Source organism: Volvox carteri (assembly GCF_000143455.1).
Source record: "Volvox carteri f. nagariensis unplaced genomic scaffold VOLCAscaffold_57, whole genome shotgun sequence".
In the NCBI taxonomy this organism is placed as follows: Eukaryota; Viridiplantae; Chlorophyta; class Chlorophyceae; order Chlamydomonadales; family Volvocaceae; genus Volvox; species Volvox carteri.
This window is the reverse complement of record NW_003307600.1, coordinates 313,545-329,234: the sequence shown is the minus strand read 5'-3', so window position 1 is coordinate 329,234 and position 15,690 is coordinate 313,545. Positions and strand designations below refer to the sequence as shown.

The 15,690-nt window shown below is 55.7% G+C and overlaps 2 protein-coding genes across 2 annotated transcripts; one reads left to right on the top strand and one right to left on the bottom strand.

Moving 5' to 3' along the window:
* Window positions 1–3,330: 3,330 nt before the first annotated feature.
* Window positions 3,331–8,869, bottom strand: VOLCADRAFT_97026 (uncharacterized protein; the record flags this gene model as incomplete). The annotated part of the gene is made up of 10 exons (XM_002956016.1): window positions 3,331–3,654; window positions 4,124–4,262; window positions 4,598–4,707; window positions 5,081–5,551; window positions 6,017–6,168; window positions 6,482–6,569; window positions 6,910–7,209; window positions 7,405–8,166; window positions 8,597–8,684; window positions 8,820–8,869. 10 exons carry the CDS (start codon window positions 8,867–8,869, stop codon window positions 3,331–3,333), a joined length of 2,484 nt encoding a protein of 827 aa, XP_002956062.1.
* Window positions 8,870–10,107: 1,238 nt separating this feature from the next.
* Window positions 10,108–13,375, top strand: VOLCADRAFT_109995 (uncharacterized protein). Its single transcript, XM_002956078.1, has 7 exons — window positions 10,108–10,251; window positions 10,320–10,509; window positions 10,583–10,764; window positions 10,902–11,049; window positions 11,372–11,540; window positions 11,781–11,880; window positions 12,088–13,375. Exons 1-7 carry the CDS (start codon window positions 10,183–10,185, stop codon window positions 12,187–12,189), a joined length of 960 nt encoding a protein of 319 aa, XP_002956124.1. The 5' UTR covers window positions 10,108–10,182; the 3' UTR covers window positions 12,190–13,375.
* The last annotated feature ends 2,315 nt before the right edge of the window (window positions 13,376–15,690 follow it).

The following is a 15,690-nucleotide window of genomic DNA, read 5'->3' as shown; positions in this document are numbered from 1 at the left end:
TGCCCTTTCGACGTATGGATCGGCGCTAGGATTCTTGGGCAACTTCGCCTCCTAAGCCTGTCCGTCTGCCCGCCTGTCTGTGTGTTAATGGATGGGTGGATGGATGGATGACATGGTTCTGGCAATCCACCGAGTCGAACCGGGGCCGAGCCGTGGCCGCCCCCGGCCTTGTGACACAGCAGCGACAGGTAGGGAGGACTATGGGTTGAGAGGGAGCACTTGAAGAAGCTGGGGAGGGGAGGGTTGACACGCCACGCTCCTGGTCATCGGCCGGATGGGCTTCAGTGGCCGCGTGGAGCGGTGCGTGACGAGGGGAAGGGCGACCATCAGCGGAAGCAATCAGGGCACGAGATGAGCCGCAAGGACGGCTCAGGCTCCTGGGAGGCCTCTCTTGGCGGCCTCAGGGCAGTTGCATCAGCGGCAACGACAGCAGTAGCAGCTTAACAACCAGCGGCGGCAGCTTTGCGAATGTGGTTCGTCCGACGGTGCTGGCCGCGGTGAGGATCTTCACCGTCGGGTGTGTTTGGGATGGAACTAAGGATGGAACTAAGAGTTAATGGAGTGCATCAGATACGGGCCTTGCAGTGCCTCTCCTTCCTGGAGTCTCGTGTTACTGTTTGAGTGGCTCGGTGCTGCTCGACGGGTGACGCCGGGTGGTTGCAGGTGTATCGCTTCAAGACTCAGGCTACCTAGGTGTGTATCGTTGGCGGTAGTCCTAAGCGGTAATGGCAAATTGTGAAACGTTGACGCGTTTTGGAAGAAGAGATTCTCTAGTTACGCCGACCGACCGTTCCTGGGGCTCGGGCTCAAGTGATGTGATGTGTTACACGCTGCACTGGAAACCTGGTGCATGGCTCGGGCGGTATTACTGCCTGAGCTATTGTTCTACATGGTCGCTGCGATGGCCATGTTCTCGGCCTACAACGCTGCATCTCACCAAAGATGCCGGGACGCTGTGGGGAAGTTATGTTTTAAAAATAAAATTTGGAGATGGAGGTATATAATTGTTCGGTGTTCCCTTGGGAATGTGTATTTTGCTCAATCGGTCGGGCCACATATTCCAATAGTCATGACAAAAGAGATAAAATGATAACCTCTAGACAGAGCTAGCTCTCAAGGCATCAATTTATCTTCGGACCTCTTGTCAGCAGCACGTTAGTAAACACACATGTCCTGAATGAATATTATTGCCCTGGATCGAGGTATACAACGCGAGATGGGAGCATAGCTCCGACAAAAAAGAGAAAAAAGGTAAATGTCCTGGTCGCACTCTGACACGTCCTGAATGTCCTGCGCGGAGTAAAGGCGACCCCACATTCACAACGTTATCGTGTTCAGACGCTCAGGCAACCTCTCCACAGGTCGCCCTTGAGTCGCAAGCAACACCAACGTCACAGGTAACAACGAAGAGGGGAAACTACAGCAGTAGCTGAGGAATACAGGTCAGATACCCCCCACCGCCTTTCCAGCGGTCGCATGAAAGCCCTCAACACGAAGACCAGCAGCAACCCTAATGTCCCCGACCACGCATTCCAACCAACGCCACCGTATCACAAACCCCCCATCCACGCGCTTCCACGCTCGTGATTTGAAATTTGAAAAAACAACAATGCCCCCACCACCCTCTGAACCCCACGAATCCATTCGTCTCGGCTCCCCTCCAACAGCGACATCATCACTTCTCTCCCGAACGCCTCCATCTCGCATTTCCCTCCCCCACCCATCTTAGCCAATAAAACCCAAACGCCTGCCGCATCTCCACAACACAAAACGCGGTTCACTGCGAAAGCGCACCTTCAATCTCCCTCCGCGATTGCGTACAAACAGTCAACCACCAACGGCACCCGGTTGTTTCCATGCAATTGAATCGCACTCGACTCTGTCCTGCCTGAGCCACCGAGTGCTGCTTGCCAGTAACAGCTACGCAAACGCCTCCCTTTGTCAAGATATACATTTGAGGTAGAGCAGTAAGTTTCGCCTGAATTTATGCCACCTGCCCCGCACTTCCTCTTAACTCTCTTACTCTCTTGATCCCGGGGGGGGAGGAGGCGCTCCGCAGACATCCGCAGCACAACTACTACGCAGCCCGTGCCGTACGCACACGACACGTACGGCAGGACACAACCCAGCAACACTACATGAGACAAGACCTACCCCGTTGCCTCATGTTGCCCCTGACTATGTGCGGGTGGAGAAGCGGAGGGGGGAAGGGGGTGAGACAAACCCTAAGTTGGCCAGAGGAAGGAGGGATTGTAAGCCACCAGCGTGCAAAGCAGTGTCCCGAAGTAAGTCGGTGGCAAGGGAGATTGATTGACGGCAAGTCCGCGCGTTGCGGTACCGCAGCTCGCCCGAAGCCGCAAACAACAACACGGCACAAAGCTGCACCGCACCTGGGCCACACCCCAACCATCCCAAGAGCTTTCATATCATGTAGCCTCCAGGCGTTACGAAACACCCCCTCGCCGACCTACTTAATACAATACATATACCAGCGCCGTCACACACACACACTCACACATACACGTGCGTGCGTGCGCACGCGCGCGTGTGTGTCTATCAGATACTAACAAAGAACATAGGAGGTCGGATATCGCCACCACTGCAGGATTGCGACATACCCTCGTACGCATGTACCGCCTCACATGCCGGTCCTGTCGCCCGCAGCCCGGGGCAGCCCAACCACCGCACTGAGGCAGCCCAAGCCACGTGCTCTCGCGCTGTGGCCAAAATTCTGAAGGCCCAAATCCTAAACGGCGTGCATCACGACCTCCGTCACTACCATCTCCCCAAGATGCCCCTGGCGGGTCACGGACACATCCACACCGCCCCGGGCTGCACCGGGGCTGCGGAACCCCCCCGGGGGGTCCCCTTGAGCCATCGTGTCGACGGGTCTTCCTCCCCTTCCCTCCCCTCTGCCCCCCTCTGCACCCTGGGCCGCTCTTGGTTTACGGTTCCGAGCGGCCACCCTGACTGACACGCTGAGGAGCCGCCGTACAACACCGTACCACACCACCACAACGTTTTAAGTGTTGGAGGAGCGGTGCAATGCATCCACATCCCGGTCGAGTCGTCATGTGGTGAAGCACACGTGTGCATAATGCGCGACTGCGGCGGTTCCAATAAAAGTCACAGTCAAGCGCATCAGCCCCCTCCCCCTCCTCTCTCTCTTTGTCTCTCTCTCCCTCTCTCTCCACTCCCTCACCCTCTCTCCCTCAAACAAGAGGACCCACGGAACGCACAAGGTATTGCTCAACTCGAAGGAGGAGCAGTCGTGTTCGTGGTGAGTCCCCCTACAGGACTTTGAAATTTGCAATAAGGCCCTTTTGCCAACTAGGCCGCTGCAGGTAACACCGAAGGGGCGCCTGTCAGGGACGACAGCGGACTGGCAGCCGGCGGAGGCGCCGCCGCCGCCGCTGGCGCGGCAGCCCCGCGTCGCGCGCTGGCAGGCAGCATGTACGGCAGCGCCGCCAGTACAGCGGACATCAGCGCGGCGCTGGTCATGAATGCCGCGTTGGCGCCGTACGTGTGCCAGATGCTGCCGTACATGGTGTTGGCAGCAACGGCGGTTGCGGCCATGACGGTGTAGAAGATGCCAAAGGCAGTTCCCCGCAGGTGGGGGGGGGCCAGACCCGATACGATGGACAGCAGCGGACCCTGTTGTTGTTATTGTTATTATGGTGTGTGCAGGGCGGGGCGGGGCGGGGCAGGGGCGGGGCAGGGGCGGCATCAGGGCGGCATCAGAGCCCAGGAGATGACATCACCGTCGTACAGCAGAATACATGTGCGGACGAGAGAAAAGCGGGAAACATTTAAAAGAACATTATGACCGATGAATAAAGGACGTGGATAGGGAGTACAGTGCCTGACAGTTGTAATGGTACACATCTTCAAATGCAGCTCCGAAACCATTCCCAACACTACACGCATTCCGGCGCACACACGGACAAACCTTTTGTACCTTTCATAACCGACAGGTAACGGTGCTGGTGCGGTACTGGTACGGGTAAACCCTCCTTCCCTCTCAAAACACACACACACGCGCCCCGGGCAACACCCCTAATGCCATTACATTCACACATACACACACACGCCCCCTCTTTCCCCTCCGACGGCCCCCGCCCACCTGAATGACCGCCCAGTGCACCCCCAGGAACAAACACGACGCGAACAGCGCGAGGGGGTGCGGGCCGCTCAGGAGCAGCACCAGGTCGCCGGCAATAAGGGCGCCAATGCCAACAGCAAACGTCGTACCAGCGCCGTACCTGTCGTACAGAACGGCCAAGGCATGCTCACAATGGGATCAAGACGAGGGCGTATACATGTACGATAAGACATGGCAAGCCTAGGGAAAGCTAGGGCAAGGCAGGGGATTGGGTGTTTTTCTCCGTAATACGATGTGGGGTGGGGGGCGGTCGGCGGAGGAAGGCCGGCGAGCTCTCCGGGTACAGAAGCAACAGCACTTTTCTGGTCACTCCCCCCCTCCCTTCTCGCACATACACAGCACGCCGCACTCACTCTGCCCCCACCCCATATCCCCCACGGGGATCCCACCCACCCAAACACACACACACACATATACACACACAGATATACACACCTGTCGTCTAGAAGGCCCAAAGGGTAGGCGGTGAGGAAGGTGACTGCCGCTATGGCCGCCACCACCAACGTGGCCTCGGCCTTTCCGAAGCCCACCTCCATTGCACGAGCCTAGGAGCAACGGGGCAGGGGCCATGTATGTATGTATGTATGTATGTATGTCAAATCATGGGGGAGGAGGGGAGGGAGGCGGTACCCTAAACATGGGGGCGGAAAGGGTGGGCGTAAGAGTACAGCGGTTGCTACATCCGCGGTATGTAACCACCAACCGCGAAAAAGTTACCACCAGCTGCAACCGTTAGCGGTATCCGTACACTCAGGCGTTTTTCCAACGCCACCGCCGCCGCGAGAGACCTGGCCACAACGACACTATAATTCACCTTCACCACTTCAAATATAATCCCCCCACAAACGAAACGACCCTCTCTTCCCCTCCCCCCCCCGACACTTCCCCCTCCTCCCCCCACACAATACACACACGCACCTCCAGCAGGCTCTCGTTGATGTGCCCCAGGGCGTACAGCGATATGACGACCAGCATCCGGTAGAAATCCGCACCCATGGAAAACACAACACGCGCGGCCTCCCGCGCACCAGAAAGCAGAGCGGGGCCCCCATTCGGCGCCGCCACACCCACACCCGCCACCGCAGGGCCGCTGGGGGCAGCACAGGCTGCCGTCGCCGCCGCTGCCGCCGCCGCCGGCGCAGCCGCACTCGTCGTCCGTGTTGTATGTGCGGGTACGAACACTACGAACGCCAGGCAGGCGGTGAGGGACACCGCCGCTGCCGAGTAGAAGATCAGCTGGTAGTTGTTGTTGGAGGCCTTCATCAGGAAGAAGGCGGCCAGGGCGCCCACCGCGCTGCCCCACTTCCGCAGCGACTGTGCCAGACCGAAACAGGCGGAGCGGACTCCAGGAGGGGACAGGTCGCCGATGAGGGCGTCGCGGGGCGCTGCCTGTGCGTGGTGTGTGTGTGTGTATGTGTGTGTTGGGGGGGGCGCATGAACATGGAGGCGGCCAATTGCTTAGCTAGCCAAGTAAGTAGTCAGATAGGTACAGGTGTGATAGATGGTCTTTTCTTTTCCAAATTACATGTTACATAAGAAAATTCAAAAGAGAGTCAAGGACTTTAAATGCATGCGGCACGGCTCCTATGCCACTCATGTCACGACACCCGCACATCACCCCCGGGGGGGAAAAGGAAGAGAACGACACACACACACACACACACACACACAAACACATGCACGCGCACACATACACACCGTTTGGCACCTCCACGCAATCCCCGCAAAACCCTCCTCACCCTCGTTAACCCGTACCACGACCATCCCCCCCCCCACACACCCCAAACACACACACGCTCCCGCCGCTCACAGATTCCCCTCCCGGGGGTCTCCCCCTCCCCCCCACACACACACCTGTATTCCATTCGCAAGTCGGTCCACTGCCTTGCCCGCGAACAGCAGCCCCACACTGCCCGCGCTGGCCATGCCGAACTTGGCGGCTGCACCGGCAGCGAAGCCCAAAGTGATGGCTGCTTTGCGGCTCGTCATCCGGTCCGAGATAACGCCTGTGCGGTATTGCCGTGTATATATGGCGGATCGGTTCATCGAGTTGACGATCGAGACAAAACGATCAATATATATACATCTATTGCTCAACCAATCAACAGATTACAAAACGAAGGAAAATTCAAAGAAAGGAATTTTGCTCTAACCTGACAAACCTTTAATCTAAAACCGCGCCGAAACCCTCCCTAAAACGGTAAAGTAGTAACGGCTGCACTGACCACCTTCCAGAACCCAAGGCAAACTTCTTTTCTCTCGCTCCCTCAACTCCCCTTCCCCCCACGCGGCCGCCAGCACCGCCGCCACGCGGCCCACCTGAGCACATCCGTACAACGTACGAGAACGCCTCCAAGAAGCCCTCAAACATGCCCATGGACCGCATGCTCATTTTGAGCTCGCTAACCTGGGGAGGGTGGTGGAAAGGGGGAGGGCCGGGGAAAAGGAAAGAGGAAGAGTCAAGACGTCAGAGGGAAGGGGCGAAAAATTGCAGCGAATATCCAAAACCGCGCACAGAGACACATACACACACACGCGCACAGCTTTGCCACCCTTCCCCCCCTTCCCTCCCCCATGTTTCCCCTTCCCTGTCCTCAATCCCATCTCGTCCCTCTCCCTCTCCCAGTTGATATCCCTTGTTTCATCAGGCAGGCTCACGTTGGTTTAATTTTTTGGGTGAATTGGAAAAAACACCTCTCCGGCCCCCCACCTCGTATCCGGGCCCCCTCCCTGTTCTCTGTTCTCACCATGTATATCGGCAGTGCTGTGTTGAATACGCAACTGGCGCATGTGAGCGCCGCGGAGATACAACACAAGATCCAAATGGAGCTCGGAATGGAGCTGGGGCTGTCCCGGGCAGCTGGAGGAGAGCTGCTAGAAGAGGCGGCGGCGGCAACGGTAACCGCCGCAGCTGAACCTGATGATGATGATGATGATGCAATGCCGCCGTCAGCTGCCGGGGCAACCGGAGCTGAAGTCGCCGCTGCCGCTGCTGCGCCCGGCGGCGCCCCCGCCGCGGCTGTTGCCCCGTGCTGCAACGCCGCCGGCTGCTGATGGTGGTGGTGTTGCTGGTGTTGGGGGTTGAGGCGAGTGTGGTGCAGCTGCTGCTGCTGCTGGTGTTGCTGGTGGTGTGGGTTAAGCGATGGCTGCGTCACGGTGTGGTGTTGCGTCTGAAGAAGTGAGTTACCATGTTGTGAAGGTAGAGGTAAATCCGGTAATCCGGAGTCGTGGTGTTGACTGACCTGTTGCTGGTGGGGGTGGTGGTGAGGGTGCCCCGGAACGAATGCGACTTGTGGTTGAGCACCGCCAGGAGTGTGGGTGTGTGGCTCATCAGAGGCACTGTCCGTAGTCCCCCCCGGTAATGATCCACCCATTGGGTCGGTGACCTTCGGAAGGCCGGGCTGTTGCTGTTGCTGATGGTAGTTGTGGTGATAATGGTGATGGTGGTTATGAATGCGGTTATGGTGGTTGCGGTAGGAATGCGACCGAACGCTATCCGAAGACGAGGCTGACGTGGATGCGAGAGATGGCGACAAAATACGTTCTCGTAGCGCCGCCGCTTCCTTAGCCCTGATGTCATTTTCCGCCTGCTCCTGCTGTAGCTCCAGTAATAGCTGCTGTTCCTGGTCCTCCTCCTCCTTCTCGAGCGCCAGGGACTCCGAGCGTAAATGCGACTGTGAGCTAGTTATCTCGTGGATGGATAACCCATTCAAGTGGAGGTCACCCTGCTGTTGTTGCTGCTGTCGCGTTTCATGTTCTTGATCCAGCGCCCGCTCCTGAGAGTCCGCAGAGTAGCTGTGTCCTAGCTGGGCTGTGGTGGTGCTGGTGCTGGCCGTGGGGGAGGGGCTACCTGACAGGTGTTCGTTCCGGCTAGCGGTTGAAGTGGTAGCGGTTGTCGGTTCCTCAACTTCCCGGCTGAACATCTCCTCCAACACCTGCTTGTGTTTTAGCACGCCCCTGCTGCTGCCCGAGTCAGGGAAAGTCCACAGCAGCGGAAGACGCGGCTGCGATGGGCGTGGGGTCGGGTGGGTGGGGTGGCGGCGGGTGGCGGCGTGTTGTAGCACGGGCGTGACACGGGTGCGGAAAAAAGCGAGGTGAACAGCCAGATGGGTATTTGGGGTGGTGTTGTGGGACGAGCGGGCGGGCTTTATTGAATGGATAGGGGGTGATCGGCGATATATAAGGCGAAGCAGCATGGCGTGTGATGAAACTGGGCGGAATGCGGCGACGCGGCTGCTGCGAGGGAGCAATGCACTTCGCGTCGGCGGTGAGAGGACTAGAGCCCACGTGGAATGTGAAATTTTGAATAATCGACCCAAATTGATTGCCTGTATGCGCGCGAGTAGGAGCTGATGTGGCACCCAGTTGGCGAGATGCGGCTCGAGACGGCGGCGAACCCCGGTGCCCGCGGCCGCATCGCAGCGGATGGCTTACCTGGCCGCTGCTGCCCGATGCATTGTCTTTGCTTGGCACGATGACGCACACCCGGATGCCGGGGCGCGTCGACGCGAGCAAGGAACGCCTGGCGGGGTTGGGACAATTGCAATTCAAAGTGTAAGCAAGCTTCGCTGAGGCGCAAAGCGTCTTTTGCGCCATTTCCACGCAGTACAGTTGCGCCACTGACAAATTGAAAGAGGAAGAGGAGGATGTAGCCCACCTGGGCGCTGCTCCACACGCAAGTCGCTGGCGTAAGGTTGCGCCCTTCATGTTTGCAGCTTCGTTCCTCTGGACCGTACAAGTAAATGTAAGAACCTATTGTTAAATGCTGCTGGGTTGCAAGCGCAGACAAGTCCAGTGGGCCGCCGCCGGAGTCAGCTAAAAGGACGCGGCGAAGGAAAAGTCAGAGTAGCGTCGCCTGTAACAAAGGTCAGATAAGAGGCAAAATTTGCATGTATGTCTGCTATGGAGCACTTGCTGGCTGATGTACGGCGATGTGGTTGTGGTATCGATTTCCACAACTCAAGGTCTGGATGCAAATTCGATTCGGGCCATGGACAGCATACCGTTATTTAGTCACAATAACTGTGCCAAGTACATCGCTCTGACTTATGGCCATTAAGGCCACACTTTGTAGTATAACAATTACCCTTGGTTTTCCATAGCCCTTTCGCCTCTCATCTGCAAGTTCTTTGGATTCCCGGGGAGGATGGGACGTCATAAAATATTTTTCGTTTCTATCTTCATTTTTCGATGTCCTTTAGGCTTTTTCGTAGGTATCGCCATCGTCGTCAAAGTCGTTGCTTCCAGTCAACTGCAAGAAGCACATAAGCGCCTTATATGCATATTGCTTTCACCGCTTCCATGATGGAGGTAGAGATTACAAACAGTGTCTATTTCTATTTCCCACGTTAGCATCCTGACCGAGGGTTGTTCCATTTCATGTTACCTGTGGATGGTCCTACGAGGAGACATCAGCTTGAGAGCACGGAGAAAAGTACACCATCCATTTATAGTTCACACGCGTCAGCCAGGAATCCTGTGTGTGCCTAGAACGTCCTCAGGTACCGATTAGCAAGCCACAATCATCCCAAAACACTTGCTATAACGCTTCAATTTATGTATACTCAATATATATTTCTCTCTTTCATGTCCGCTGAAAAGTAGAGCCGCAAAATTATTTGGAACGGTGACCTAATCCATGCAGAATGGACGTGCACAAGTTTGATAGGATTGCAAGCTCATAACATCCTACGTGGTAAAGAATCTTTGAAGTCCAGTTAAGCGGCTTCACTGGACTGCTCCTGCTTACCCATTCGCAATGCTAAAAGTCGTGTTTATGATTTAACCCAAATCCTCCTTTCTTGAACAAATTGAAAAGCTTGGCAAATGGAAACACGGCAATTGGAAAAAGGGATCAGGTTCCTTCGGAGCAAGAGTTGGAGGTCGTACAGAATTCGGTGGCCCCAGGTTTCAGTGCCCATTGCTGCTATTTGCATGCATGGTGACTTTGATACACAAGGTGTCTAGTTAAGGCGATTTGATTACTGACCCATTCCCTGGGTTTGTGTCACTTCTTCTAGATGCGTTCCGTCGTGGACAGGAGCGCTTCTGCGCTTCAGCGCGGTCAGGCGCGGCGAGTGCCCTGCAAGGTTAGGCTTAAAATTGCAGTCATTTTTTGGAAGAATGAAGTCACGGACTTACAATGGTCTTGGCGCAGGTCCGTGCTTCTGAATCAACAGGCGTTGATGCGCAGCCCTCTACCTCTGGCGCAGCGAGCAGCACCGGTCGCCTCTTGATTGATCGGCGGCAACTTTTGACAGGCGCAGCAGCTTCAGTTGTCACGTTTGTGGGATGCCCTTGCCCTATTTGCAAACCTGGGGAGGCAAAAGCTGCGAGCTGGAGCTACGGTGGGTGTTGCAGTGGATGTTTCGCGTCTTGCTGATAGTCTGAATGACTGGCATACATACTCAATGTCTCCAGGTGAAGTTGCTGGCCCGCCGGCTTGGAAGGGCGTTTGTGCTACCGGCAAGCGGCAGTCGCCAATCAACATCCCGGTCAACACTTCTGCGCCCAAAGTCGACGCTGAGATGGGCGATTTCGATTTTGCTTATGGTAGTTTTGAGAAGTGCGATGTCCTGAACACGGGGCACGGAACTATGCAGGTGCGTATTAATGTCTGGACAGAACCTTGAAGGTGCGCACCTTTGTCTCTTCCCCGCAGACAAAATGTCCAGGATCCCTTTAACCCTTCTCTCGATAAAGCAACCTTCCGCCCTTTGAAATCCCGCTCTTCTTCCAGGTGAACTTTCCCGGCGGCAACCTGGCCTACGTTGGGGACATGGAGCTCGAGCTGCTTCAATTCCACTTCCATGCGCCCTCCGAGCACGCCATGGATGGACGGCGCTACGCCATGGAGGCTCACCTTGTGCACAAGAACAAGAGCACGGGTGAGCATGGACCGGTATTGCATGGGGGCTGGAACACCTAACCTCCCCTCTCCTCACCTTGATCCTCTCTTTGAACATCCCCTGGGAAAAAGCTGGGTTGGACTTCAAAGATTGTATCTACGCGAAGAGACCTTGAAAGCCGCTATGTCCTCGGATCGGATAAGGGTCTGGGGGACCAGATGCTGCTACTTTTTCCGTGCTCGTTTTATGCTTAATGTTGTTTCCCCCCCCCCCCCGCTTTGCACATTGTCCATATTCGCCTCGCTCCGACCAACCCCGCCCCTCTTACGTACGTTCCTGGCTGTGCACGTAACCTCACCAGGCAACCTAGCTGTGCTGGGCATCATGCTGGAGCCGGGTGGCTTGATTAAGAACCCCGCGCTGCAGACCGCTCTGGATGTGGCGCCTGAGACGCCCCTTGCCAAGAAGTCCTCACCCAAGGGCATCAACCCCATCATGCTGCTGCCCAAGAAGGCCAAGGACGGCTCCAGGTGCGATTTTAAGCTTCGCAGGATGGTACTGAAGGCTGTGGTGTTTTTTCCGAGTCAATGTTGCGGTTCAGTTCAATATTGAAGTGGCCAAGAGCACTTGCAGCAGTACGCGCCGCATTTCGAAGTTGTGCTTTCTACTTCTTTTAGTACGTGGCCTGGATTGAAGATGGTCAGGATGTTAATTCTGCAATCTATTTGAACATCTGGATCCTCTTCCATTTTTCGATCGCTCGTGTGCAGATCGTTTGTGCATTATGCTGGCTCGCTGACGACACCGCCATGCTCCGAGGGGGTGGACTGGTTCGTGTTCATGAACCCCATCAAGGTGCCGGATAGCCAGGTGAGAGTAGTAAGGACGTGGACGGCCTTGTTGTATCACACTGCAGCGGGCGGATTTGTTGCATCTACCTACCCACCTAGCTAGTCATCTTCCCGTCTCGATCTCAATCTTCCGTTGCTGTTCCTAGTGCACGTCCTGAACCCTTCCGCGCTCGAAACCTTCCTCCGTGCCACAAAAAGCCCATCCTCTGAACTCTGCCTCCGCCAGATTCTGGAGTTCATGCGGTTTGTTGGCGACAAGAAGACCTACGCCACTAACACGCGGCCTCTGCAGCTGCTGAACAGCCGGGTCGTGGAGTACGAGCTGTAAGTGCTCTCCGGCATCTCCGTCGTGCGTCGGTCGGCGGCATGTCGTACGCACAGCAAGAGCGACGGCGGCAGGGTAGCGACGGGAGCAGAACGATTTTGTCGTTGCTTATCGTGTTTTGCATTTTTTGAGGCTGGCGCTAGCGCCGGCTCGCACGGCCGCCGAGTTCGTTTTCACAAGTTTGGACTCGGCCGCACGACGCTCAGTTCCTGCCGCTCGTGAGATTCCGAGTATAGAGAGACTCGAACGCGAGCAGTGAGACACGGACGCACTGCATTTTTGTGTTGGTGATGCTGCAAATATCTGCACAAGGGACGAGTTGATGTGGATGCATGAAGAAGAGTGAAAGGGTAGGTGAGGGAGAGGGCACAGAGGGATTGAGAGCGATGCATGCTGAGGACGATCTGGGTTTTCAGTATTGAAGCACCATTATTAGTTGAAGAGTCGTCTTGTAGAGAGTGGGACGAGTGTGCATGTGTTGAGTGGAAGCCCGGTGGGTTCCGCCCGGGACCTCTTGGAGCCGATGGACAGCGAAGTCACTATTTTGGAGTGATCCGTCTTCTACCAGTGCTTAACACCCCGGCGGTCGTGTTCCACCACCAGACTTCCTGACGCGGCCACGGGGTTGCAAGGCTGCCCTCGGGCACACATGGTAGCGTACTCGTACTTGGTAGCGATATTTGGTTATTGTGCTTGTGCTTGTACTGTGGTAGTTGTGAAAGTAATGGTGGTGCCGCTTCCTGCCAGTGCTGTTTTTATTTGCTTCTCCTTCTTCGCCGTGATGGTGCTCTGTATGAGTAGATACAGTGCGGGTTCGAGTGCAGGACTCCAGATTGGTAATGGTCACACGGGGGCCAAGGGGGATAACCTTTTTCATTAGTAGAGGTCCTGGTCGGCGGTTGCGGCGGAGGCCGAAGGTGCTGTGCTGCGTTACAGTTGTTTCGTCGTGAAAACTGGAGAGACAGTGTGCGGTAGATGCTGGCCCCGACCGCTCTGCCTGCGTTTGTCGTCCTGCCTAGGCGTGCCTCCCAGCAAGGCGGTCCACGCTTTTTTTATTCTTTTCTACTGAAGTGGTTGAAGGAAATGTTTGCGTGTCCGTGTACGCGCAGCTCATGGTCCTGTACAGTGCTGGAGAGGGGGGCTGGCCCCTAGCGGTACGCTTGATAATTATTAAAAAATATTGTCTTTGTCTGGCCCGGATGCCTCGCCGCGAACGCTGTGAGCCTCTAATCGTCCTTCATCCGTTGGAAGGAGGGGCATGCTCCAAAATTTACCTGCGAGCGTTAAATCAGCAGAGATTTTAGGTAACATTAAACATTCAGCTGTACATTCCTATGCATGCATTGCAGAAGGTGGACGATAGCAGTCCGAGCGGTCAACGACCGCCGCCCTTCGGGCAAGCATGCCTGTTCAGCTTAGCAGCATACTCTGCGCCAGCTAAAGCCATAAATATGCTGGGAAACCTTGTCAGCCTGATATCATATAAAAGCTTGAAGTGCAGTAGCTTAGATTATTTAGGTTGTTTTTCTTTTAAAGTACGGGCACCTTGTTGCGGGCAGAGAATGGCACTCCACAACCAAGAAATAGACGAGGATAAGGGCGAAAGATTTTAGGTCTCTGTGGAGCCGGATGACCCCTGAGTGGATCCTGACACTCATGGGGGCTTGAAATACGGAAGCCGGGTTTGTTGGCGTAAGGCCTCTGGGCGATACAACCATTCGGTTGCTTCGCCACGGCCCGTGTCCTCGGGGCCGCATAAATAGTTCTTTTGCTGTTCAGCGCGCACCCTGCCCGCCCATCCCTGTTCGCGTCGCCCGCGTCGCTTCTCGTGGTTTCTTTGGTTCATGAGGCCTTCGCTTTCGACTAATAAGGCCTCCTTAGCGCAGCATTCCTGTAACAGAAATGGCGTTACGACATGATGCATGATGTGATGGTTAATACGGTGTGATGGGCTGGTCATGAAAGAGCCCTTGGAGGACTGCGCCGTACCGCACGTACGGAATTCCGGGTAGGGGAAGCCCAGATAGCAGCAGCAGAAATTAGTTTGGACGTACACCTGTTTGCACGGAACTGGGTTTGGTCATTCTGATTGTGCACGGTCCTGGGGATGAGGTAGGCGAGTTTACCTTCTAGCTTAACGCAGAAGCATGGAACGGAGAACAGCATGATACAAAACGTTTATCGTTTCGCATTCTCCCTTTTGCAAGGACGCCATTGCTGAATATTCAGGAATAAACGGTAGATTTGGAGAGCAATAAAGTTGGGGAGCTGCTGAGTGATTACTGTCCAGTGATCGCACCTTTAAATAGGCTTACCTGCAGCTAGCGCTGGCCGTGTGTACAATGGCTAGTTCCCCTGGTAATTATGCACCCTAACCAGGTGCTTGGCTGTGTTGACTTTTCATGCGTGATGTGCAATGCTCGGACTGTGTTACAGACCCTTGATGGTAAAACCGCTGGTGGGCACATGATGTGGAGCCTGTAGGTGGCTTTGGTTCGTAGGTCGCGGTAGTGTGTTCTAACCAAGGGCTCCCTGGGTGCGGCCCCTGCCTTAAGTCGCTGGCGGCAATCTGCTGTAGGCTGGAATAGGCGGCCCTCGGGTACCAGCGCCTGCCCGGCTCCCGTACGTGTCGGCTAGCGTTGCGGGTTGGTTCCTTGTCCCTCTTCTCGTCCTTGCACCATCTCCGAGTGTCCGGGTGTACGCTGTGCCCTTTCTTTTGTTTGAAGGCATGGAAATTATGCAGGTTGAAGAGGTTGAGGCGGCTTTGTCGTCCCTGTCTAATGGGCGTTCCCCGGGTCTGGGTATGGTTCCGGCCGAGTGCTACAAGTATGCCAAGCGAATCCCTCGTGAAGGTGACGAGGACAGGGTGTCTGTCAATGTTATTGCCCCTGCGATTCGAGACCTTTTCCAGCACATTTGGGATACAGGGGATGTGCCTGACCAGTTTTGCGTGGCGTCTCTCAGTCCGTTATTTAAGAAAGGCGACCCCAGGGTCAAGGACAACTACAGGGGTCTAGCTGTGGGATGCGCCATTGCCAAATGCTATGCCACGGTTCTCGACAGGCGGCTGGCAGCTTTCGGGGATAAAGATGGTGTCCGGTGCCGTTTTCAGGCTGGGTCCCGTCAAAAGCGCAGTACAGTTCATCAGTTGTTCGTTGTTCGTCATCTTAAAAGTCGTTATGAGCGGCCCGGCAGCAATCAGGCCCTGTATGCGTGTCAGGTGGATTTTGAGAAAGCCTTTGATAGAGTGCCCCGGGCAAGCCTGTGGCAGCGTCTTGAGGAGAGGGGTGTGCATGGACCCATGTTGACGGCCCTTAAAGCCAGCTACGAACGTGTTCTCCAACGGGTCAAGGTTAACGGTCGCCTAGGGTCCATCTTTGCCTCTCTGCAGGGCGTGAAGCAGGGGTGTCCCATGAGTCCCAATTTGTTCGGGTTCTTCATTGAGGTTATTGCCGACTACCTGAAGCGAGGGATGGTATGGACGAATGGTTCAACACACGGCAC